The 25,656-nt window shown below is 42.0% G+C and overlaps 1 protein-coding gene and 2 pseudogenes across 1 annotated transcript; 1 reads left to right on the top strand and 2 right to left on the bottom strand.

The window, feature by feature from the left end:
- Positions 1-1,037: 1,037 nt before the first annotated feature.
- On the bottom strand, positions 1,038-1,841 carry LOC136488616 (uncharacterized). Its single transcript, XM_066485487.1, has one exon. It carries the CDS (start codon positions 1,839-1,841, stop codon positions 1,038-1,040), a length of 804 nt encoding a protein of 267 aa, XP_066341584.1.
- Positions 1,842-4,473: 2,632 nt separating this feature from the next.
- LOC136488614 (disease resistance protein RPM1-like) lies at positions 4,474-9,126 on the bottom strand (annotated as a pseudogene).
- Positions 9,127-12,105: 2,979 nt separating this feature from the next.
- Positions 12,106-14,861, top strand: LOC136488613 (disease resistance protein RPM1-like; annotated as a pseudogene).
- Positions 14,862-25,656: the final 10,795 nt, after the last annotated feature.

The raw sequence follows: 25,656 nt of genomic DNA, 5'->3' as shown, positions 1-25,656 counted from the left end.
AGAAAGGCAAACTGAAAGGAAGGTAAAGTTGCTTCGTACTGATAATGGTGGAAAATTTTGTTCGCGTGAATTTAATGATTATTGCAGATCGGAAGGCATTGTTAGGCATCACACCATACCCCATACTCCACAACAGAATGGTGTGGCCGAACGCATGAACAGAACCATCATGTCCAAGGCCCGTTGCATGCTGTCTAATGCCAGGATGAGCAAGCATTTTTGGGCTGAAGCTGCTAATACTGCCTGTTACTTGATAAACAGGTCGCCTTCTATTCCACTAAATAAAAGAACTCCCATTGAGGTATGGTCTGGTACGCCTGCTGATTATTTACAGTTGAAAGTTTTTGGATGCACTGCTTATGCTCATGTTGATAATGGAAAATTAGAGCCTAGAGCTGTTAAGTGTCTTTTTCTTGGTTATAGTTCGGGAGTCAAAGGCTATAAATTGTGGAATCCTGAAACAGGAAAGACTTTTATGAGCAGGAGTGTTGTTTTCAATGAATCTGTGATGTTTACTGACAGTTTGCCCTCAGATCATGTTCCAGAAAAAGAGCTGCAGCGTATGCGCATGCAGGTGGAGCATGTTGATGATGATACAGGTGTGCAGGTGGAGCCTGTTGATGAGCATGGTGACCATGATAATGATGTTGCCGAGGATGATGCTCATGATGATGTTCAGCAAAGTCCTCCTATTTTGCAGTTAGAGGAGGATTTACGTATTGCTCAACGCAAGTCAAAAAGGACAATTGCACCTCCTAAGCGTCTTATTGAAGAGTGTAATTTGTCTTACTATGCTTTGAGTTGTGCTGAACAGGTGGAGAATGTTCATGAGCCACCAACCTATAAAGAAGCTATTCGTTGTGGTGATACTGAGAATTGGATTTTTGCTATGCATGAGGAGATGCAGTCTCTTGAGAAGAACAGTACATGGGAGATTGTTGCTGGCTGGTGCCCGTGGTTTTTCCCCTTCACATCGGAGGGGTTTTCCACGTTAAATCGTGTGTCTCCTCTGTGGCTTGATTCTTTACTTCATATTCCTATACGTCGTTCATAACAGTTTTCTGCACACAGAGGTGTGCACTGCCATGTTTAGACTTCTGAGACATCCAATACATCGTCGAGTCAGCATTATGGTGAAGATATTCTACCGCCTTGGGTAGCACGAGACTTTCGAGTTCGTGCGGATGAACATTTGCATCTAACAACTGCTCAATTACTTCTATTGCAGAGCTCTCAGTTTCAGTAGCAAACTTGATGTCTTCCAAAAGGTGATGCGGCATGAAGAGAACTCCCAGCTTCAAAAGCAAGACATCCTCTTGGAAAGATGACGTACTGTGACATGTCATCTTTGACCCCTGCAATTCCCGATACTCAGACAGTAAAATGTGACGCTGCAAAAACACTCCAATGACTTGTTCTGGGAATATGCCTGATAGCCCCGGTGCATTTGTGCTACTGCTGCTGCTGCTACAAGCTGCAGACATGTTTTGGAGCTCATTCTGTTTGCAGCAGAATGGATCTGGACGGAACCATTGAGTCAAAGTATCATGAACTTGGTTCCAGCGTTCCATGTCATCTGGTTCATTGTACTTAAAGTCTTGCGTAGGAAGCTGAGTGAGCTCTCTGATGACTACCTCGCTGATAGAGTTGAAGTGAGGTGTGAGCAGCTGCAAACACTTGACAGTAATCCCAATGACGTCTGTACTCTGGGAAAGACGCAGCATGAGCCCCAGGTGAAAATTCTCCTTGGGTGCCTTGCAGTCTTCATGGATGAATACCAGCATTGCTTCCAGTCCGCGCTCCTCAAAACTCATAGGCCGTATGCTGAAACATTTGAGCATACTTCCCTGGTGCTGTAACATTTGATAATGTGCATATTTGCCTGCGAAGAGATGACGGACAAGGGGGGCGGGGGGGCAAGGAAACTGTATGGTCACGGTGTTCCACCCAACTGCACCCCCCACGCCGAGGATACACCGTCTCTGATACCAAATGTCACGCCCCGTTGCCGCCGGCCAACGCCGTCGACGTGAGGAGTCCAGAGAGCACGCGAGAGACGAGGAACGGGAAGAGGAACCTTCCTCTTTCACCGAGTTCAGATTCAGAAAATGCAATGAGTCTCAATCCGATACAACGCACACTTAAAACACCCCCCTTGGCCTATGGCCCACATGTCATACTCTGCCTATTACATAATTGCTAGAATACGTCTTCTGACTTCCTTGGCGACTTCTCTTGGTTTACGTCTTCTTCAGCTCACCGGTGTATCAGGTCTGACAGCGCGGCAAGCGCAAGAGCCACGAGGAGGCCGAGGCGGCGACCACGGACTCCATGGACCTCGACGCCGACATGCCCCGGCTGTCTAAGCTCTGCGCCATACCTTCCCTCTCCGACCCGTCGAAGCCGGCCTCCTTCGGCTAGCCCACCTACGACGGCATCATCGCGGGGCGCGTGTCAGGGCGCCGGTGGAAGGAGCCCCGCACCTAGCGGGCGTCGGCCGTGTTGGTGTCGCGGAAGCCGACCCCGCTGGAGCAACTTGTCCAGGAGAAGTCGCTGAAGCGCGCGTACCAGGCCCACAAGGCGGAGCTCAAGGAAGAGATCCGGCAGAACAAGGTGGTGAACGGAGGAGGGAGGAGGTGAGCCGGGGACCTCTTCCTCTTCTATGCCGTTGAGTTCTTGCCGAGCGGCGTTCTTGTTCAGCCTAGCAAGTGTTCGACGAAATGCCAATGACAAGAGGAAAGGGAAGTTTTGGTGGTAACATAACCAAGTTCAGGTGCATGGTGGTCACGTCTCTCAGTCCAGGAAATCAAACACGATCTAAAGTGGGCTCGGCTCTACCGGAACACAACACCAAACATATGAAGTTGCACCATGGGACCAGGCTTAAGCTGGCCACAATCAGGCTAGCCGACCGAGCCGAGCAGGAAAAAGATATCAAACATGCCCTATATACTATTATATATACGTTGGCATTTGTATTTGTAAAAAGAAAAGAAAAAACTTATGAGATGCTTCATCCTAAATTACGAGTTGTTCTAACTTTCTTAAAGAGTCAAAGCATCTCAAGTTTAACCAAATTTTTATAATAAAATAATAAAATTTATGATACCAAATAAGTATCATTAGATTCTTCATTAATTATATTTTCATAGTATACCGATTTGATGTCATAAATCTTTATAATTTTTTCTAAATTTTGGTCAAACTTGAGATGCTTTGACTCTCCATGAAAGATAGAATGACTCATAATTTTGAAAGGAGAGAGTATATCTTAAAATTGCTCACCCGTACAGTAGTACATTGATGGACTTGCTCTTGGACATGCTAAATACATCTCGTTCTAGCACTAACGCATTTTTGTGTAGCTACTCGTACCAAATAATCATACACAGTTTTTTTTCGTTTCAAAGGGATGGAAGAGGGTCCGAAGGCTAGCAATATCATACATAGACCAGTCTTAATACAAGTGCTATTTCTGTTAACTTCACCTGCCACAGTTTAAAACTAAAATAATTGAAGAGAACCATCAATCCACACACCAACGAAGGTTGTAGCAACCTGAGGAAAATGAAACCAATGAGAAGTTTAGACTAACATTGTGGTGCCACCATCCCAACAAACAAGAAGCTGCATAAATGCATACCTTGTAGTGAACTCCTAAAATAACAGGTAGCATCCAAGCCTTCAACTCAGTCTGGGCAATCGGCTTCGGTTTCCCAAAACTTCGGTTCGTAGACATCAACAACCGATCGGTTGCTTGAGAAAATAGAAACCGACCAATTCGGTGTCGGTTTTAAACGTTCGGTTTTCAGTTTCCACCAAACAAATCGAAACCTACATCAGCACAGAGAAACAAACAAGAAGGAGATTGTGCTTTGGATCCAAGTACCTAGAATCTCATATTACAAAATACAAACGGAGGAAAAGAAGGAAAAACAATCGATTTGACTGATGATGCCGCCGCCCCGCCAACATCGGCCCTCCAGGCTTCAGCCACCGCCACGCCGCTCACGCGCCCCGACGCTGGCAACCGACGCCGCGGCGCTCGCCCTCTCCGGCGCTCGCTGCTCCGCGCCTCCGCCAAGACGCTAAGCACCGCACCGCCGCAGGCAGGGTAGTGGATAGGGTTTGGTTGGCGAGTGGCTTGGCTCGCCCCTCCCCTCGGGTGTCTCGCGTGGGTGTACGGCGTGGCGGACGGGGTGGATTGGGTCGGGAGGGTGGAGTGTCCGAGTGGGCCTGTTAATTGGGCCGGGGTGCTCTTGCGAGAGGAGAGGAAGTTTGATGAATGTCGTTCGGTTGCTCGGTTCCACGGTTTCGTTTCACGTACAAACCGAACACCGAGCCGATAACCATAGTTCCCAGAACCTGAAACCAAAACCGAACCGAAAGACCGAAAAAACGACAGTTCGATTTGGTTTCGGTTCGGTTCGGGTCGGTTCTCGGTTTTCGGTCTAAATGTGCCTAAGCTGACCTTCAACAAGCTAATCCATTTCCTCTTATGAGGATAATTCTTCGCCAAAAATTATCCATAGTTGTTTCAACAGTAATCGTTCTGATGTGACTAATCTTTATAAGTTCTTCATTTGCTTCACTTTCCTGCCCAAGCATTTCTATAAGCTCATCTGCAGTATCTACCAAACGTGATTCATCTAGGGCCTTAAGATACTCAATGCCATGAGGGAGGCACTTCAATTCTGGGCATTGTAGAAACCATAGCTTATCAAGGCTTCTAGTGCATCTTCTTCTATTTCAACTTGGTTGAGGTGTGGAGCCAACCATATCCATAGTTCTCTCACTTTAGGAAATGACTGCGCAGGGAAGCATAATGTATATCCATCATAAGCCTTAGCAAGCTCCAGAAAGCATAAATTGTCTAACACCTTGAGGCTTGGAAATGAGTTCTCGTCTAGTTTGGAGAGCAGCAGACACAATATGTTGAGGTTGTTAAGGTGCTTCCAGGATTCGAGAATACGAGGCATCCTGGTTTTTTCCAGCTGCCCTCCCAGTACAAGTTTATAGAGAGTTTCTGGTAAACATAGTTCTTCCAATTGCAATAGTTCATTTTCGTTTGATGTTGTAATTGACAAGCTGACAAGATTGCTCATACTCTGGACAGCACTACGCAGGCTTAACGAATGCTCACTTGTTACACTGTCAACTGCAAATGTCCGTAAATCCGTCAAAGATGCAACTTCAGATAGAATCTCTAAGCTTGCTTTTACCTTTTGCAGAGCATGCAGTCTTGTCAAGTTTTTTATGGCACCCCTAGGCACCTTTAACTCCACCATAGCGCAAGAAAGGTCCCTCAATGATCTTTTTAGTTGCATATAGGTACCTTAGCTTCTTCAGCTTTGCTACATCCTTTGGTAAAGTTAGCAAAAAAAACCAGTGTTGAATGCATCAAGTACTTCTAGGTTTTGCAATCTTCCAATGGCCTCTGGTAAAACCTCAATTCGAGTATTCCGAAGACCTAAGAAACGCAGATTAAGCAAGCTGAAGACCTCATCAGGAAGGATCTTGATTGAAGTACCTTGCAGATCCAATGTTGACAAAAAACTTGAAGACCCAAGGATAGACCTCAACAAATCAACATCAACAAAACTCTTAAAAACAAGTATTGCACGGAGATGTGTTTCACCAGATTGATTTAGCGATGAGGTATTGGTGCTGGTTATTGACAGTCTACGTGTTCTATGTGCTAACAAGGTCTCATGGCCCTCGTAAACTTTGCCGAAACATTCTTTCTCTGCTTTGTCAATAGCAAGATGGCGGATGATGTCATGCATACGACAACATTTCACTCGTTCTTTGATAGTATTCTTACAACTTGTAGTAGGCTTCGGTTTATAAGCTCATTCAAGTAGCCCTCTGCCACTTGTTCTAGTGTTCTCTTCTCCTCACCCTTGATGAATCCAGAAGTAATCCAGTGCCTAATTAACCTCCTCCTCTTTATTAAATAATTCTCAGGAAATAGTGCACAATATAAGAAACAATTTTTAATTCATATGGTAGATCCTCCAAGCTGACATGGTGGTATCAACACCAAGGATCTTGTTTTCAGTTGGCTGTAACACTAACTTCTGGTACACACTTTCCCATTCAGTGTATGTTGGAGGTCTACAAGACAGCAGGCGACCTATGCACGCAATTACAAGCGGCAAGCCAGCACATTTTTCTAAGAACTTTGTGGCCAAACCCAACAACTCCGAAGGGCACGTTTTTTCATCATTGTTCCAAAAAGCTAGCTTGCAAAATAACATATGAGGGCCTGTTTGGATCGGAGGAAATCCAAAGGAATTATGGAGGAATCCAATCCTATGGAAATGTTTTGCATTTTGGTGTTTGGAATGAAGGAAACTTCAACAGTAAAACAAAGGAAAGTTTCCTACCTCCATTCATTTCACGGAAAACAAAACATCCAGTCCAAACCAATGGATTCACGAAGACCGAGACAGCAAGAGAAGAGAAACAAAAAATAATGTTACTTCCTGCATTTTTCCTGTGTTATGGATTCCTGCGTTCCAAACACCTCTTCTAGTTATTTCCTGCGTTTTTTCTTTCCTCTATTTTACCACTACACACTCACCCTATTCCTGCATTTTTTCCTATTATCGTGTTTTCAGGCCCTGAGTGATTTTCTTGTAGTGGCTCCAGCTTAATTGTGCAATCACTAGTTGCTAATGATGCAACTTTAGAATTTTAGTCGGAAAGACAAAGACGCGCATGATAATGTTCATCCACACATCTTGTTCCCAAACATCATCCAAAACCAAGATATAACTTTTACCTTCAAGATGGTTACGGATGGCCTCAACTACAATTCTCATTTCCATATTGCTAGAATCAATTGGGATGTTGAACTCCCTTGCAATTCCTTTAAGCAAATCCTCAACTTGGTAACTCTTGGACACAGTTACCCATGCAGCAGCGTCAAACTCCACTCTCATGGTGTTATATACATGATCAACTAAAGTGGTTTTACCTACCCTAGGCATCCCCCAAGCTGTAGTGATTCTGGTATTCCTTTCTTCCAAATCACCGACTAGCCACCCCTTGAGCTTGGTTGCTGCATCTTCAATACCCACTAGATCATCTTCCCTTGGAAAACACAAATTTTGAGTGTTGGATCTGGCATGATTGTCACTGCTCCCAGCATATCCCTGCATTCCTGGGATGACATAACGGGCACTCCTTTCCGCAGCGTCTTTAAGCTGGGCATTGATATCACGGAGCTTGTGAGCTAGACGGTGCCAAACCTTGACATGCTTGATCCTCTTCTTCATCTTGGCTGCAAATCCTCCATTCTTGCTGTCCTCGAGCTTGCACATGAACTCATCGACAACATCCTCGATCTGGAAAGATAGACCCCGGATCTCCTCAACGAAGATGCCAGTAATCTCGTCGGTATCACTGAACTTCTCTGACTCACGTAGGTAGGCCTTCATCATCTCCAGCTCGCCCTTGGCTTTGCGGATTTCTCCAAAGAGAGCCTTGAGGGCAGACGCTTCCTTGCAGAGCAGGGATGCACCATAGGTTGCTGCTTCTTTCGCCAAGGTACCATGGTTGCTGCGTGCGCTTGCTTGGGTGCTTAGAGTCACATAACCTCCATACCTGAATCTCACAAACCAATTCAACTTTCAGGTCATCAAAATCTGAGCTTTGGAACAAACTGCGAACTGACGACGAAATTCGATACCTTACCTGGATATGGGGGAGCTAGAAAACAGGCATGCGCTGCAGAGTGCAGATCCAGCCTTGCTGAAAATTCAACACTGTCAACCTCGGCGAAGTGGCAAGCGATGCATTCTGTATTTCTGTGAGCAGAGAGTCAACGACCAACAAGAGATGTGGTTCTTGCGGTACCGTGGTGGAAGGAATGACAAGCAAACATATCTTCGCAATGTGGGCCGACACTGATGCTAGCATGAATTGGTTATCTGCAATATAAAAAAAAAGGAGAAGGAATGACAAGCAAAAATATCTTCGCAATGTGGGCCCAGCACTGATGCTAGCATGAATAATAATGATCATATATATGGTTATCTTCAATATAAAAAAGGTGAGAGAGAAATCAGTAGCCCAATGGACACTCTGAAATACTAGTCGAGTCCACGGTTAACTCAAACTAGAACAGCTGCACGCCAACTGCAAGGACAAACAAAGCCATTAGGATGCCGTAAGGCTTGTGAGCCAAAACTTGCCGTGCTTCAGGCAAAAGAAAGTAGCAGGCAGGAAGTTGCTCTGTTTCCAGAAAACAGAGTACTACCGCCGACAGGGTGTAACAACCCTGAAATTCCCAAAGCCAAAAATCCCAACTTTCAAGAACTTTTCCAAAACCTTGCATGGTGAGTTTACATGCTACGAAACCAACCATAGATGCACTAGCATATGAGATCTCATCCTAATCCTAACTTTGCCTTACGTGTGGACCGACCTAATGATTTAGGAGCATGAGAAGGACAAAGGAAGCTGAAAGGTGTACAACAGAATATGCTTTCAAGTTGAGCTTTACTAATTGATTACTTGATTAAGTATGGGAGCTGTGGTCAAAGATTGAAACTTGAAACCTTATTTATGATCATTACAAATACAAATCTGGAAAAAACCTCCCAGTTTTATATTCAAAACAAATTATACTCAAAACAAATACGTCAAAATGTCCTTAAAGAAATATAGTGCTACACAATCTTGCAACATATTCTGATACTATGATGTAAGAACCAATCAGCCCAAACAAATAAGGAGATGACCGATTCCTAGTAAACTTACATCCATCCTGCACCTTGACTGTAATTAAATAACTGTGACTTTGTAAGGACAGAAAAGCAGCTACTATAATATACCTTATGGCCGGCCGCTGAGCTAATCATTGACATATTAATGACTAAGCACAGCAAAAGAAACTAGTAAAAAAAGAACAGGACTTTAGTTGGAACCATTTGGCGCTTGGTAGGACAATGCATCATCACATTGATGAATCACCACGTTGTATTTTTCCTCGAACACCACTCACGGTTATATAACTGCTAACACTACGAAAGTACAAAAAGGAGAAAGAGACATGCAAACTGTGTGCGAGCTGCTACCATTTGACCTGCGGCAGAACATGTATACAGGGACAGCCATGACCCTTTCCGATTGAGAGTAGATAGGCTCGGTTGGTTAAATTTCTTGTGCTGGAACCCATCCATAATTAGATTTAAGTTTTAGATTTTTTTTCACAAAAAACATTTAAATTCTCTACATTCATCACATATGTTTGCATTTTTTTAGATTTACTTCTAAAAGTTAACAACTCTATTCTTTCTTTGGTAGGTTACCTACACGTCAAATGGTGAGATGCTTTTAGTGACTTTGTTAATTTTAAGATGTGTCGACTCAGCCTCTTAGAAGTGCTCATGAGGTATAGTGTGCATGCACATGTTCATAGGGTGATTGTGTGGGCAGATATTTTAGGTCCTAAGTATATTACATTTCGTAAAAATAATCATAAAAATGTATAATTTTCTACGTTGCCGAATATATGTTCTTTTAGAGCCTCTATATTAATTCTTAAAAGATACACTAGAAAAGGATCTCGCGCCCAACTGCCAACTGCTCTTTCACTGCCTCTGCAGTTTTCTCGACCCTCTCGGAGTTGCTTCGAGAATCGAGTACATGTGCCAGGCAGCTACGATTCAGTGTTTGCGCATATCGACAACTCTGAATATCCTACCTTCGTTAGAATCACAATAATCCTTATAATGTCAGCTAATAAAATCTTTTCGTATACTACTCTCCTTCACAAATGAAGCATCAGCATGTATCATTGTTAGCGATAGAGTAGTGGGTAAGATTTTTTTTTTTTGCGAGGAGAAGAGGATCGGAGAAGGATTGTGACATTCTCCCCCACTTAGGTCCACTATGAATTTGACTAAGAGTGATCAATTGAATGTAAGTGATGACTCAAGCGAGGGGTAAGGTCACTGTGAGTGTTGCATCTCGAGTGATATAGCTCGTGGAGTAGCTAAGGACCGTTTGTTTGTCATAGTGAGTTGGAGTAATCACCCGTACAGGCCACATGTCATATATGGATGTGACAAGCTAATCACGTGGATTCAACTTAGGATGTAGCGTGGGGTAGCTTGAAAGGGATAGTACCACAACTCATCGTCATACCGTTCATGGATTAGTTGGCCACGCTATGGAAATGTTTGGACCTTGAGGCAACCCTTATCCGTGCATGAATATGGAGGTTCGTCCTAGACTACCATGTGGGTGTACAGTTTTACATCTGTGGAGATTTCGAAGAAGGCATGATGTCCTCGAACGATACTATGTTCTACTACTAGTTTCATAGCAGTGAGAGTATTTGTACAACTTTTACTTGAGCTACTCATATTTCTATTTAAAATGTAGCAACTTAAGCAAAGCGTGTCATGTTCTATCTCACACCATGCTTTTTGCAATGAATACAAATTCTTTTTAGTTACTCCTATTGCATCCACCAAATATTTATGTTGGAATAAGCACTCTAAGTACAGTCTTACTCATGGTAGATCGTGTTATCTTTTGTGATAGTCAAAGTGAGATTCACCTTGCAAAAGATGAAAAGGTTTCATGAGAGAACCAAGCATATTGATGTGCGGAATTCTTTTATTTTCCTTCATGTAAGAAGAAGGATTTGTATGTTGAGAAAATTGGCACAAAAGATAAACCAATTGATATGTTATCCAAAGTGGTCCCAAAGGCCTTGTTTGAGCATTGCTTGAACTTGGTAGGTATTCTTTCTTACCCGAGCTTGCTCCATGTGGAGCTTTGGCGGCGATGAGTTTGTTACTTATTGATTTAATCACTCGAGACCAAAGCATTTGAAGATTGGGCATTTGGCATAAAGAAACTTGATGCATTTGTGTATTTGTCGCTGAGGTGGAGAATTGTGAGAGTTGCAGCTCCAAATAATTTCAACTAAGGGGCATTACTTGTAATACTTTCCAAATCTCAGGGACTCTTCAGCAAAGCACCCAAACTAGCCCAAGAAGGGGCGACCGTGACCTCCTTCTCCTAGAGTGAGCTTATTTGCTTCTTGAGAGAAACGGAGAAATAATAGAGAGAGCTAGGGTTAGGGAGACTGAGAGGGAGGGAGCTTGATCATCAAATCCACCAATAAAAGAAATTTGAGGGGATTTGGAGCCTCTCCTCATTTGTTGGCTCCCACCTCGTGTATTGCTTCATTTCATAGTGGATTCGTACCGTCGTCGCCCATGGTTTTCCCCGCAAGGGGATGGGGCTTGGTGTCTAGTGAACTAGTTGATGCAAGTATATTGTTGTTGGAAGTTTGGACAGCTTGTGGTTCTGTTTAGTTCATAGACACAAGGTGTTCGATGATATACTTGTGAGAAGTTGGTTTGCTCATTTTGATTATTCCGCTGCTCCTCAATTATCACGACTCCTTTGAATATATACACTGTCTTTTTTTTTTGTTTGCCCAATCCGTATGGTCCCTCTATGACATGATGATTTAATTATCGCAAACATTGCATAACATTGTTTTTGCCGCATATGTAACCAAAAGATGTGGTATATTGCGAAGGCTTGAACATTGTTTTGTTCAGGTGAGCTTTGGTTTAGACGGATGACCCATTCAAACACTTTGTATTTGTATGCTTTTGTTTTCTTTCTCCGCAGAGGTAAACAAAAGACGCCGGTTTGATTTGTCACTTTCTAGCATGATTGGTGCTTTCATTTCAACCAGATCATTATTAATCATGGGCCGCCGGCCGGTAAAGACCATATGTATATATTGAGTTATTCGCCGGTGGATCCAGCTTCCCTCGTACAGAGTACTATACTATATACACATTTTTTGCATTGGCTCCTACGTCTACCTTCTACGCGCAGCCTCGGTCTGCACCGCGTGTGGTTGTTTTGTTCTACTATCCCGGTAACCCTCTACCAAAATCCATCAGTTAATTTTTTGTTCAACGTTAGTATTAGTTTGGAAGTCCGCAGTATTCAGATTAAAAGCTAGTAAAAAGTTTTGATTTAATTTTTGAAATGGGATCTGGCAGCTACACTTGTGACTCTGAGCTCTCCAGCAAACACACGGAAGAACCTGCACCATATATGGCGGACACTGTTGTCGGAGTTCTGATTGGCAAGCTCGGTGCTGCCTTAAGGAGTGAGGCACTAGCCTATGGTGTATCTCAGCTTTCCAATGAAGCTTCCAACCTCAAGGGTCTTGTTGGTGAGATCTGCAAAGCCAAGGAGGAGTTGGAGAGCATCAAGGCCTACTTACATGATTCAGATAAGTTCAAGGAGACCAGCGAGACCACTGGCATCTTTGTCAAGAAAATTCGAGATCTAGCTTTCCGTATTGAGGATGTTGTGGACGAGTTCACTTACAAGCTTGAGGGTGACAAGCATGAAGCACTTTCAGATAAGGTGAAGAAGAGAGTCAGGCATGTGAACATTTGGAGTCGTCTATGTGTCGAGCTCCGTAGCATCAACAATGAGCTTGAAGACGCTATTAAAAGGAGGGACCGCTATGCTGTGCCAGGGATGGAGAGAAACATTGGAACCTACTATGATTGTCATGATACCAGATCTACCAATCAAACTATGTGTTTTGCAAGGGAAGAGGATCTGGTGGGTATTCAGGATAATGTAGACAAGATGACACAGTTGCTACTAGGTGATTTGGAAGAAAAGAAAAACAAAATCGTCACAGTTTGGGGAATGGGTGGAGCAGGAAAAACTACTTTGGTTCATCATGTCTACAAGGCTGTGAAAGAGGAATTTGATACTGCTGCATGGGTAACTGTATCAAAGAGTTACAAAGTTGCTGAGGTGCTAGCAAACATTGCCAGAGAGTTGGCCATCTCAGTTGATGCCAGAAACATGGAACTGATAAGGCTAGTTGAACTCATCCGTAGCTCTCTTAAAGGCAAAAGGTACATCATAGTTTTAGATGATGTTTGGGAAGCGGATTCATGGATTAATATCATGGATGTATTTCCTACAAATTGCACGAGCCGGTTTGTTCTCACATCAAGAAAATATGAAGTTGCATCATTGGCAACTATTAACTGCACAATTAAGTTGGAACCACTAGAGGAAATCCTCTCTTGGAAGCTATTTTGCAATGTAGCTTTCCGGGATAATATGGACAAAAGGTGCCCATCAGAATTACAGGAATTGTCAGCTAAGTTCTTACAAAAGTGCGAAGGGTTGCCTCTTGCTATCGCATGCATAGGCCGCTTACTGTCATGTAAACCTTTAACATACACAGCGTGGGAAAATATATACAAGGAGTTACAGTTGCAGTCGACAAAGAATGCAATTCCAGGCGTTGATATAATTCTAAAAGTAAGCTTGGAAGAGCTTCCATGCGAACTAAAAAATTGCTTCTTACATTGTGCTATATTTCCGGAGGATTATCAAATTAAGAGGAGGAGGTTAATTAGACACTGGATTACTGCAGGGTTCATTAAGGAAAAAGAGAGGAAAACACTGGAACAAGTGGCAGAGGGGTACTTAAATGAACTTGTCAACCGGAGCCTACTACAAGTTGTGAAGACAAATGAGTTTGGACGAGTGAAACATTGCCGAATGCATGACGTCGTCCGCTCTATTGCCCTAGACCAGGCAGAAAAAGAATGTTTCGCTAAAGTTTATGAGGGCTCCAAGACATTTCCTGTAGGCACTACAACACGCCGACTGTCGATACAAAGCACCGATATTGCAATGCTGGGTCAATCTGGTGCAGGTAATATCAGAGCAATATATGCTTTCACAAGTTATGTTGATATTGATCTGTTGAGGCCTATCCTTGCATCTTCAAATTTGCTGTCAACATTGGATTTGCAAGGTACTCAAATAAACATGCTGCCTAACGAGGTCTTCAGCTTGTTTAATTTACGATTTTTGGGTCTTAGACATACAAGAATTGAGGTTCTATCTGAGGCCATAGGAAGATTACAAAGCTTAGAAGTACTAGATGCTTTTGGTACTGCTCTGCTTTCATTACCACAAGATATAACAAAACTAAAAAAGATAGGTTCCTGTATGCAAACGCAAGGCTCACAGAAGGAAATCTCGTACGTTTTGGCGGAGTTAAGGTGCCAAGAGGCATAATGAACTTGACTGGACTTCATGCTCTGCAAAGTGTTAAAGCAAGCTTAGAGACTATATGTGAGGTTGCAGCTTTAACAGAGCTAAGAACATTTACAATTGCCGATGTAACCAGTGAGCACTCTCCAAACTTGTGCAATGCTATCACGAACATGAGGCATCTTGTCAGCCTCTCAATGGTTGCATCAAGTGAAACTGAAGTGTTACAACTGGAAGAACTAGATTTACCTAAAACTCTTTCTAAACTTGAATTGATTGGGCAGCTGGAAAAGAAAAGGATGCCACAGATTATCTCTTCCTGGTCGTACCTTCACAACCTCACTCGATTGTCTCTGATATTCTCCAAACTTGATGAAGACGCATTTTCTAGCCTCATGGTGTTACGTGGTTTATGCTTTCTTGAGCTTGGTAATGCGTATGATGGGACGAAATTGTGCTTCTCTGCATTGTCATTTCCTGCACTTAAAAAACTGGGAATATGGGGTGCTCCACAGCTCAGCCAAGTAGAAATCGAGGAAGGTGGACTGAGAAACCTTGTTAAGCTATGGTTTCTACAGTGCCCAGAATTGAAGTGCCTCCCTAATGGCATTGAGTGCCTTACATCCCTTGAGGATTTATATCTGTACGACACTGCACAGGAGCTTATAGAGAAGCTTAGGCGGGAAGTAAATGAATGCAGTGAATTATATATGAAGATTAGCCACATTCGAAGGGTTAGTGTTAAATTAACTAAGGAGAACATGTGGTAAAGAATTCGCTGGCAGGCTGCTTCTATTCCCAGAGGTAAGACTTATTTCTACACTTCAACTTTTTTTTGTATTTGCACACGTTTTCAGTCGCTTCTCGCATATTTCTTTTTCTTGTCATAGCAGAGTATATGAGGAACATAGGGCATTTGCATTTTTCCTTGGTAGAGCTAAAAACAATGGACAGTTTAGAGGTTTGGTACCAAACCATAGAGGAAGGTTTATCAATCCTGCAATATGCAAATGATACCATCCTTTTTAGGGAAAATGATTTAGAAGAAGCAAAGAACTTGAAACTGGTACTATGTACCTTTGAAAAGTTATATGGCCTCAAGGTTAATTTTCATAAGAGTGGGATTTTTTGCTTTGGTGCAGACAAGGATTGAAACAGGGACTATGTGGAGCTTTATGGTTGTAAAGTAGGGATCTTTCCTTTTAGATATTTAGGAATCCCTATACATTACTGTAAGATTTTGAATAAGGATTGCATGCTCATTGAGGAACAATTTCTGAAAAAAAAAACTTAGCAGTTGGAAAGACAAGTTATTCGGCCTATTCGCTGGTTGGTTTCTGGGCTGGTTTAGGCTGGCTGGTGCTGGTTTATTGTGAGAGAAAAACATTGTTGGCTGGCTAGTTTGGGCTGGCTGAAACCAACAAGCGAACAGGCCGATTGTTAGTTGGAGGGAGGCTTGTATTAATCAATTCGGTTTTATCAAGCCCCCCAATCCATTCTAAATAAATTGGACTACTATAAATCCATTTTTTTTTGGCAATGTGACGAGCATATTAAAAAGAAATATAGATTGGCAAGATGAAGTATTCTTTGTAAACCAAAGTGCATGGGGGATACAAATTTGGAAGTGTAGAACAAATGCTTTCTAACTAAATGGCTTTTTAAGATGTTGAATGGAGATGGACTTTGGCATGATATTTTTAAGAGAAAATATTTGAAGAATAAGATCTTTGATTAGGGAGTGAGACTCTAAAATAAAAATTCCCTATGTTATACCAAATTGTTAGAAGGAGAAGTGTCACAGTTGCACAAATATTAAGTACAATGCCGTTGAACGTTTCGTTTAGACATGCTTTGACAGGTGGGAAGCTAGTTGCTTGGCTTAATCTAGTTTCACTAGTAGTTCAAGTTACTTTAAAAGATTGGGATGATATTTTTGCTTTGAACTTTACATAAGAATGGCTCCTTTTGAGTACAGTCTTTGTATAAAGACATCATGAGTAGGGATGGTGTACATGAGAGGAATCTTTTGTAGAAGGTTAAGATACCTTTAAAGATTAAAATGTTTCTTTAGTACCTGAAAAATAAGTTATTTAATCAAGGATAATTTGGCAAAAATGAGTCGGAGGGTTTTGACAAAATGTAGTTTTTGTAATTCAGGGGAGACTATCCAATATCTATTTTTTGACTGCCACTTGGCAAAGTCCATTTAGAATGTGGTTTCTATCGGCTTTAATATTCAACCACCCTCCAGTATCTTCTAAGCTAAGAAATTAGATTTTAATTGGTACCGTGGCTCTGTTTTGGGTGGTTTGGTTAAGTAGAAATGATGTTGTATTTAAAAGAACCGTACCTGCTTCATTCTTGCAGGTCATCTTCGCAGGGACATATTGGATCAAACAACAGTCGCAGCTGTCTAAAGAGAAAACAAGATCTATATATATTAAGGGACGGATGCAAATTGTTAGAAGTGATGATGATGGAGTTCTTCAACAAGTTTGGATGGAGAAACAGGAACCGGATTAAGAATCGAGTCTTTATTCCTTGTGTATAGTTGTAAATTTTTGTATTGCCAAGTATTCGTGATAGAAGCTGTTGAATCTTTCGATTTCGAATTTGCTAAGCAGGAATCAATGTGATACGCTTTGCATCTCTTCCCCACCTGTCCTTGAGTTTAGTTTGGTAAGCGAAGCAAGGTTTTCTTGTCCTTTTGCCTAGTACTTGTGGATTATCCTTTTATGTTATCTTTTTGCCCAGCTCAGTTGGTTAGGTTTCATGCGGCGGAACCTGTCTATTTGGGTTCAAGTCTTAGATTTAGCACGGGTGCTTGCATTTTAATGTATTTATTTCAGGATTTGCTGGCGTAGTCTTTCAGAGGTGCTCGTAGGGATAGAGTTTGCGTGCATACGTTCGTAGGAGGGTGAAACACTACTTTCGTGATTAAGAAAAATCTAATAAAGTTTAACAATCAAACTTGTCACATCAATAACATGATGCTCTAGTATAGTTTTAGATAGATCAAATGATTTTAACATAACAGGATCTTAAACTTAGTCTATACAAGATCACTAACATAACTTTGAGGAAACTGATCTTAGATACTAACCAGAGCCTGTAAATATCATCTATCCCTCTATAGATGTAGGAGGGTTGATGTAGATGAACTGATCTTTACCGATCTGAGAGCCAGGGCTCTCTCGATGTAGATGCATATTAGCAGCATCCTCACCTCCTAGAATAGGGAGCCGAGCTTCCAAACCCCTCATAGTGTCTAATTGATTGGTTAGATGGGTTTAGGTGTCGAGGGAAAAATCTTAATCTCGAAATCACCTTTCATCTAAGTTATATATATACACACTGTGGGCCGGTGCCGACTCCATATAATCCTTAGGGTTGGCGCTGATGACGACAAATAACTTAACAGCTTTGGCACTAACAGGTGGACCTTTACTTAATTATGTGCCAAGTTGGTCTCGGATAGCCGAAATCACATCCAGTATTTTCCCACTTGATCGAACGGCTAACAATATTTATGTTTGTTTTAAACTTATGTTCACACTACTTCATATGATAGTAAGACAAGACCAATGCGTTGTCAGCTGCATTTAATCACTGCTAGGATCCCATTACCCATAGTTCACTGTAATACCTTGTTAGAACGCTTATTTACTTGTTGGAGGTAGTTATATAGCCGTTTATCCAGGAATTAGGTTAGAGACTCTGCACTAAAACACAAATTGATTTGGACGCTTATAAATGGAATAAGTATTAAGTCTCAAATAAGCAGATATGCTAGCATCACAGTAATAATTAGTCTTTACAAGATAGATTTGAAAAATTAATGGTGATGTGGCAGGATTGAAAATAGAGAATGGCAATTTTTACATAGTCTATCATACTGGGCTAGTTTTTCGGCTGGGATTTATTTTTACAGAATAGCTATAATCAACGAATTTGGAATATCTTTTTAGCTAATCACTTCGAGTTGCTCTTATATCCTGGCTGTAATTGGAAGAATCTAAGACCCTCCACAATTGAGTGATGTCCAAAACTGTTGAAGGCCCATGTGATAGAAGTTGGCATCGATCACTGTTTTGACACCAGTCATGGGGCCCACAGAGAAAATAAAAAAATGAAAAAGCAAAAGCTAGCACTGGTACCGTGTATGTGCTGGTTCAGCGTGTGTGTCGGTCTCTCTCCTCCCACTTCGTGTTCTATTCAGTTAGCATCGCTACTTGTACTTGCGCCGCTCCCATTTCTACTAGCATCCGCAACGCCTGCTGCAATGGCAGGAGTGGTGACTGAAATTTCTCTCTCCATCTGAAGCGCCACTTAAGCTGATGGGACGGGTCCGATCTTCTATCAGATTCAAGATAAATAACGATTTGGTCAGAGAGGGACATACCAATCCGATTTCAAATTACAAAGACCTGAATCCTGCAACCTTAGCACCATGTCTCCTCTGGTTATCAACCATGTCAGAATTCGGTTGACCTCGCCATGAAGGCTAATCCCTACTACAAATCGAAGAACACAAGTAAGAACAAAATAAAACACAACTCAAGTGAAGTGACAATTGCGGATGTATTATTAAGCTCTCGAATGTGGGGTTTCACAAACCGATAACAGCGATTGTTCAAATATAGGTTCATCTAAAGAAAAATCCAAACCCTAACATAGGCGACGGCTACTGATTATATAGCCTAAGGGGCGTCCAAGGACCCCTCTTCATGTCCATAAGGTGTCCCAACACGTTACAAGACCCAATGGCCCAAAAGACGGCGACGCAGCGTCTTGACAGATTCTGGACGTCAACTTGTTTCCATGATTCTCATTGATTCTGATGGAATTTTGATGAGGGACCACTTCCATTAGTTACCTTATCAAAATATCTTTCCGTCCTATGTGGATTGTCGAAAACGGAGTTCGTATACGACCTAGACGTCCGTTTTACTACACGCTGCTCCTGGAGCCCGAGATGGACTCGAACTTGACTTGGATTGGGCCTCCAACTTGGCTTGGACGCCCTTACTTGCCTCCTAAGGTGGTGGACGAGGATGTCCTTGGGCATCTCTTAGGTGTTCTCAATCTTATTGGGACGTGCTCCAACTTGAGCCTAGCTCCCAAGCGTGAATAACAAGCCCGCGACGACAACAAAGCACCCAGAATATCTTGATGATTTTAAGACCTTGTCGATGTGATATTCAGGTGGGACCAGATCTATTTGTTAGCTTATCAAATAATCTTTCCATCAAGTGCTCATTGACCTCAATCGCACTCCGGATGGACGAGTCATGACCTTCGCAATGAAGCAATGTCGGGTTGCCGACGAACCGAATGTTGGACTTTGATAAGCTTGCACTCCAAGATCGGTCTTGTTCATGACATATCCATACTCTGTCATCATCGCCATCGTTTTTAAGCACATTTGAAATACCGATATTAAGTAGTAACAAATTCTTAGTTTTATCTTTAACTTTTATGGGCATATCTATAGGTGTCATGTCATATCCCCATCACAAGCGACACACTGCGGAGGACCTGACTTGAACTGACTTAAGAACTGTTCTCATGTGAACAGACCAGACCAGACCAGATGTACGCTTATCCTGACTGAATTCAGATGCAGGAATACAGCAAAGATTACAGAGGCACAGAGCGGCGAGCGTCCTCTTGGAGTTGGATCCCTGGTCTTGGAACGAACATGACAAGGAGTGGAGTGACAGCCTGTTTGTTTGGCTGTGGCTTGTCGTAAATGATTATAAATTTTCAGTCGGAACAATATTTTTTTTTTTAAAAAAACCAACCAGCAGTATTTCTTCATGAATCAGCAACGAAACGAACCCACCAACCGAACAGGTTGTGATTCTGGGTCTCAAATCTCGCGCCCAGCTGTCAACTATTCGTCCACTGCATCTGTACTTCTGCAGTTTTTTAGTAGTACATGCACCCGACGGCTACGATTCAGTGTATGCACAGATCACCTACTCTGAGTCTGTAATGTCAGCTAATATTTTTTCCTTTTTTATTAAACTGCAACCGATGATGTAAGTATAAATAAAAAGGTGAGGCTACTTTACGTATCTTTAGAAATGAAACAGGTCGCGCATTACATACTTTTAGGGGTGAAAGAAAAAAGGAAATTGATACCTCTAGAATTAAAGGTGGGTAAATGTTGAGCACGAAGCATCATTCCTTTTCCTCCTCTCACTACCATACGATCGGAGGCAGTAGCCGGAGTCCCCTCAAAGGCCTACCCTCTGTCGATTCTCCATGCCCCTCCGTAGAAAATGAAGGCCTCAAATGTCCTTTTCTAAGGTGGCAAAAGCCACGCTGTGATACAGTTTGTGGTTTAGCAATTGGTTATGCGGTTAACGAAGAACTTTTTGTATTTGTCAACCCTCACTTGCATACAAACAAAGATTGCCCTGCTCTGAAACATGCATGCTCACGGTAACAAGCCTAACGAATGATGGTTACGTTGCCACACGATGCGTGGTGGACTGTAAAAACCTTGTGATTTTATCCGGCACACAGGATTTGGATGTTTTCGTGTGTTTTCTTTTTAATTTTGTGAGAGAGGGTGTGTTTATTATCTGATTTGATCGGCACGTGGTTGGGCTGTGATCGAGGAGAGTGTAGGTAGATACCACTACTTACCCAGGAAAGATGGCCTCCGACCACAACGCTGTGAGGCCCATGTGAGAATTGCCTCTATTCGTGCGTGGTGGGCTGGGCCACGTATGAACGTGGCGTTCTGGTCCCAACCACCCGCGCGGCACGTGACATTTACGTGCCTAGCTCTGTTCTGTTCTGACTTGTGAAACCATAGGGTAGCTCGTAAAACTGTAGGAAGCAACACCATCATCATATGCCAGGCAACGCTAAACACAACTCCATATCAGGTTATACTTAAAGATGTCAACGGGGCCCGTTCCCGATTCTCCGTGGGGAATTCATCCATTAGGGGACGGAGATGGTACAAATCTTCTCCCCATGGAGAATTAAATGGAGAAAAAATCACCCTCATCGGGTATGACGGGGGCGGGGATGGTATGCATGCCCCCATCCCCGTTCACCGCTGGGACCCGAAATGTTTAAGGCCCATCTGAGAAGGCCCAATTCCATGTGCACTAAGGAGGCTGCTGCTTAAGCTAGCTGGGCTAGCTGTCTGCTGAGCGCGTAGCTAGGCTGAGAAGAAAGAGAGCGCGTGGGCCACTGGGCGCTGAGCGCTGAGCGCTGGCGCTGAGCGCTGGCGCTGTGGAGAAGCTGGGCCGGCCTGTCGTAGTGCAAGAGCTGGGCCAGCGGCTTGCGCGGCGTGGGGGCGCAGCTGATGCGCGTGGCCCGACCTTACAGCCTCCTCCCCCGTTCGAGCAATGGGCTGGATGCGACAGGAGGCCCAATAAAAAAAACACGGCCCCGTTTTGCTTTCCTCGCTCAGGTTGCCAGACCCCGTCTGTTGCCGTTGCGTTTGGTAGAGATGAGGCAAAAGCTTTAGTACCTCATCGGCTACGGAGAGCGGAGCGCAGAGGGAGGGAGCTATAAAAGAAAGGGCACCCAACCAAAACAAAGCTAAATTGTGTTCTCTGGGCCGTTGGTTTCCATTTCGGACTAATAGGCCAGCATGGACCTATGTTTCTGTAGCTGCTACTGGCCTTCAACAAAGCTAGTACTTCAAGTGGCGAATTAATGTGGGGATGGGGATCCCCGCGGGGATTAAATCCCCGAGCGGGGGACGGGGATGGGAAAGAAGTGCTCCCCATGAGCCTTCGTGGGGACGGGGATGGGGGAAATTTACCCCAGCGGGGATGGGGATGGGGCAGTAACCTCCGACGGGGAATTCTCGGTTGACATTTCGAGTTATACTTTACACGCTAAAAAAACATAACATGAAGCTCACTGGGCCTGAATGGGTGTGAAAACGTTTGCATGGGCTCAGCCCGTGAATGAGTAGGAACTAGGAATGGTTGATCCAATCCACCTGCACTCTAGGCGCATGTGCAGTGTGCAGGGCGCCCGGAAGGCCGCGGGATCCGATCCATCCTGCATCAACGGCAGATCGAGTGGTGCATTGTTCGACGGTTTGGAGTGGCTATTGCCTTGGCACGATCGTCCAGCAGAGTGGAATCGAGTCTATAGTGTTCAATGCCTGCTATTTGTATCGACAACCCACGACGAGACCAGTACCAGTACCAGTACCATTGAATTAATTAGCACCTTAAGTATATTTTTCCTATCTTAACCCCCCAAAAAAATGATCCTGGCTGGAATTGGAATCTCATACTACCCTTCTCCCAAGGAAAATATCCCATTCATAGGGATGGATCTCGATGTTAAAATATCCTAAAGATACGATACCCACATTCGTTTATTCATTTTAGTATCAATATGGTTATCCACAGTCGTATTGATTTTAAATATGTATACTAAGTGGATATGTTGGTATTTTTTTTATGATTTTTCTCTATCTGATTCCACACCCGTACTAAAAAATATATAAAATATCTGACATTATCCGTATCCATGAATAACTAAGTACCTAGTAAAGCCATCTAAAACTTATATCTATGATAAATTAGTAATATAAATTATTATCAACTTTAATATAACAAATTATATGTAATATTTAAACTATTTAAAACTTATCTCGACGGCTAATAATATTATATCAATTTTACTATTTTTAATGATATATAAAGGTTAATTTTAATAAGGCAAATTACATTAACTATAAGTATTTAGTTATTCATATATAGATGAAATTATTTTTATATATTTTAAACTATTTATTGATAAATTTTATTCGTTGTTTTATTCATCGTTTTATTATTCATAGTTTTATATATGAAGGTTAGTTATTATTCATAGTTTTATTATTTTTTATATATTTGTATGATATTTATCAATTTGTCGTTATCTACGGGTGTTATATAATCATATTCTCTACATGCATAATGATTTTGTTCTCACAAATTGATATTCGAATGTGAATCCGAATTCGAGACATCCATTTTGCATTCGTATTCAATATTATTCATATTCGTATTTGTATTCGAGATAAAATATGGTAAAATTGATATCCATATTTGATTCCATGCGGATATGATCTGAACCCATCCCTACCCATTTAGATATGTATACAAAAATATTGCATTGAAGTCAGCAAGCTATTTACAGTGAGTACTATTCTTATACAGGATGTAAGTAAGACCAGAAAGGCAGCCGAAATTGATGAACTTGTGGCTTTTCATTGTGTATATGATCTTTGAGCAATGTTGTTTTATGTATCAGTTTTTCTGTATTTCTGATGTGAACTATTATTAATTAATGTACCAATTAATGTATCTCTTTGTCTCTTAAATGGGCTTCATCTGAGCTGGTTAAATTGTGGCACGAGCTGGTCCAGTCAACATGTTACTAGTGATGGGCCGATCAAAGTGATTTGTGGTCTATTGAAGTGGGCTTGGGACCTGAGTCGTATAAATAAATAAAAAAGATGGGTCCAAAAATCATAAACAATATAATAGGCTAGGCAAAAAAGGGGTTTAAACATTTCTACCGTACTTTCAAGCGAAATGGTGATTTTGCCCTTATTTTTTAACTTTGTAATTTTACCCCTGCGATTTCAAAACGAAGGGAGACTTTACCCATGTCTGTTAAATCCACCTAACAGTGTTAACTTCTGAATTGTAACACCCCCGGTGTTACATACCTGTTTAACATAGTTTAAGGCTTAATAAAATCTAATAAATAAGTTTTCTATGCTAGGTGATAAATTCTTGCATGAAATGATACGATACATGTTTGTTTAAATCACCTTTGTGAATATAGTCAACAAGTGTGATGTCGACTAACCTTGATTTTGTGCTTACAAATCTCTAAATGAGTTTGCAAACAAAAGTTATTTAGGGTTCATGTTGGAAAAATGTGGAGAAAATGATTAAAAATGCCAAAAACCTTACCTTGTTTTAATTGCTCAATAGCTTTTTGGAGGATAAATAAATAATTATTTTATATAGAAACTATAAAATATGTTGGTATGAAAAACTTAGCTTAAGTTTTGTACTTTGTGGTAGAGTGCTTGTCACAGAACCGACTAATTTATAAGAGCACAAGTACAAAAACAATCGCCGAAACGATCAAATTCTCGAACTTGGGCCCATATAAACCCGGTAGTCAACTGAAATCTCGAAGGATTTCAAATTAACTTGCATACAACCAAGATCACAGTAATTCAACATAACATATCATACATTACAATATTTCGCAGACGTTTACAAATAGATTACATCATCACAGAGTCATCGTTATTACAAAACAAGTCTTGTAAAGTGCGCGGAAGCAAATAGTTCAACTTACACACCCGAGTTCAAATACAAATACTGGTTCGCTGATCACAACCCGCAAAAGCATTCGGATAAGTGAAACAGAGATCATGCACATGATCTAGTCTTCATAACCCGCCGGGTGGAGACAATATTTACAGAATCCCTGATATATGAGGTCATCTGCAACAAGAGGGAATAAACCCTGAGTATGAGAATGTACTCAGCTAGACTTACCCGTCGAAAACCAAAACAAATGACACCAAGGATTATGCATAGCTTAATTTAGTGGATCTAGCTGACACTTTCTTTTTGTAGAAAAGCATAAGTAATAATGATCAACTCTTAACCTGAACTAGTAGTGACTTTTAGCCATTAACCTGTCATCTATATTAGCACCTGTACTAAACAATCATTTTATTAGGGTGCAAACATTAATAACCATATCAGGTATACATTGTGGCAACCTTATCATCATCATCCATTTAACCATATCGTTAAATTAATTGAATCTACGTTGCCGCTGCTCAGTCAAGTTCTCACTATCCGGGAGAGACAGCGATTCGAATCGATTCCTATCCAGCTGGAGGATTATTCCTAAACACAAACCCTGCTTCCCCCGTTAGGGTCGCAAACAAGTCACCGTTGGTACAATTCAGAAGTCGCGAGTCCGAACAGTGCCGCAAAATCCGAGAACCACTCTGCCATGAGTGCTCGATGACTTAACCCGCCCTTGGGCTTACGCTAATGGTTCCCTGCATATCCTTACTTCCATCCAGATTACAGACCCCTGCTCACGTCCCCGACCTGAACCGAGCTACTAGGCTTCGCGGTCGGAACGACTTATCCGGCTAGCTAAGTGTTAGGCTGCGTTCAACATGGCATGAGGACGTACAGCGTATCGGTCCTTAAACGACTCAGACGGAGTCACTATGTCCGAACCTACACAAGACTCCGCCCAGTCTTAATTTATTATTAACATGGTTCTTTTCTACGATAGCAAATATAGTCAACCGTGATCCACCTTATCCTAAAGCTCGCAGGTGACAGGAAATCACCTGACTTCTACCGCACTAAGCATGGCTAAGCATTTAACCCGTTCCTAAACTTAAATAGGATTCCAGTGCGATATCTGAACAAGGAGGGATATATAATACAACAATTGGTTCCAACCAATTCTTATACTTAATGCATCATCAACGAATAAAAGATACTCAATGTATTTGTAAAAACATGGGAG

The sequence above is a fragment of the Miscanthus floridulus genome, chromosome 10 (genome assembly GCF_019320115.1).
Source record: "Miscanthus floridulus cultivar M001 chromosome 10, ASM1932011v1, whole genome shotgun sequence".
NCBI classification, from domain to species: domain Eukaryota; kingdom Viridiplantae; phylum Streptophyta; class Magnoliopsida; order Poales; family Poaceae; genus Miscanthus; species Miscanthus floridulus.
The sequence above is the reverse complement of the archived record's forward strand: the minus strand, read 5'-3'. Positions and strand labels throughout refer to the sequence as shown.

Bases quoted from the DNA above. Each gene is read 5' to 3' on its own strand.
- LOC136488616 (XM_066485487.1), bottom strand. From the start codon at position 1,841: ATGCTCAAATGTTTCAGCATACGGCCTATGAGTTTTGAGGAGCGCGGA.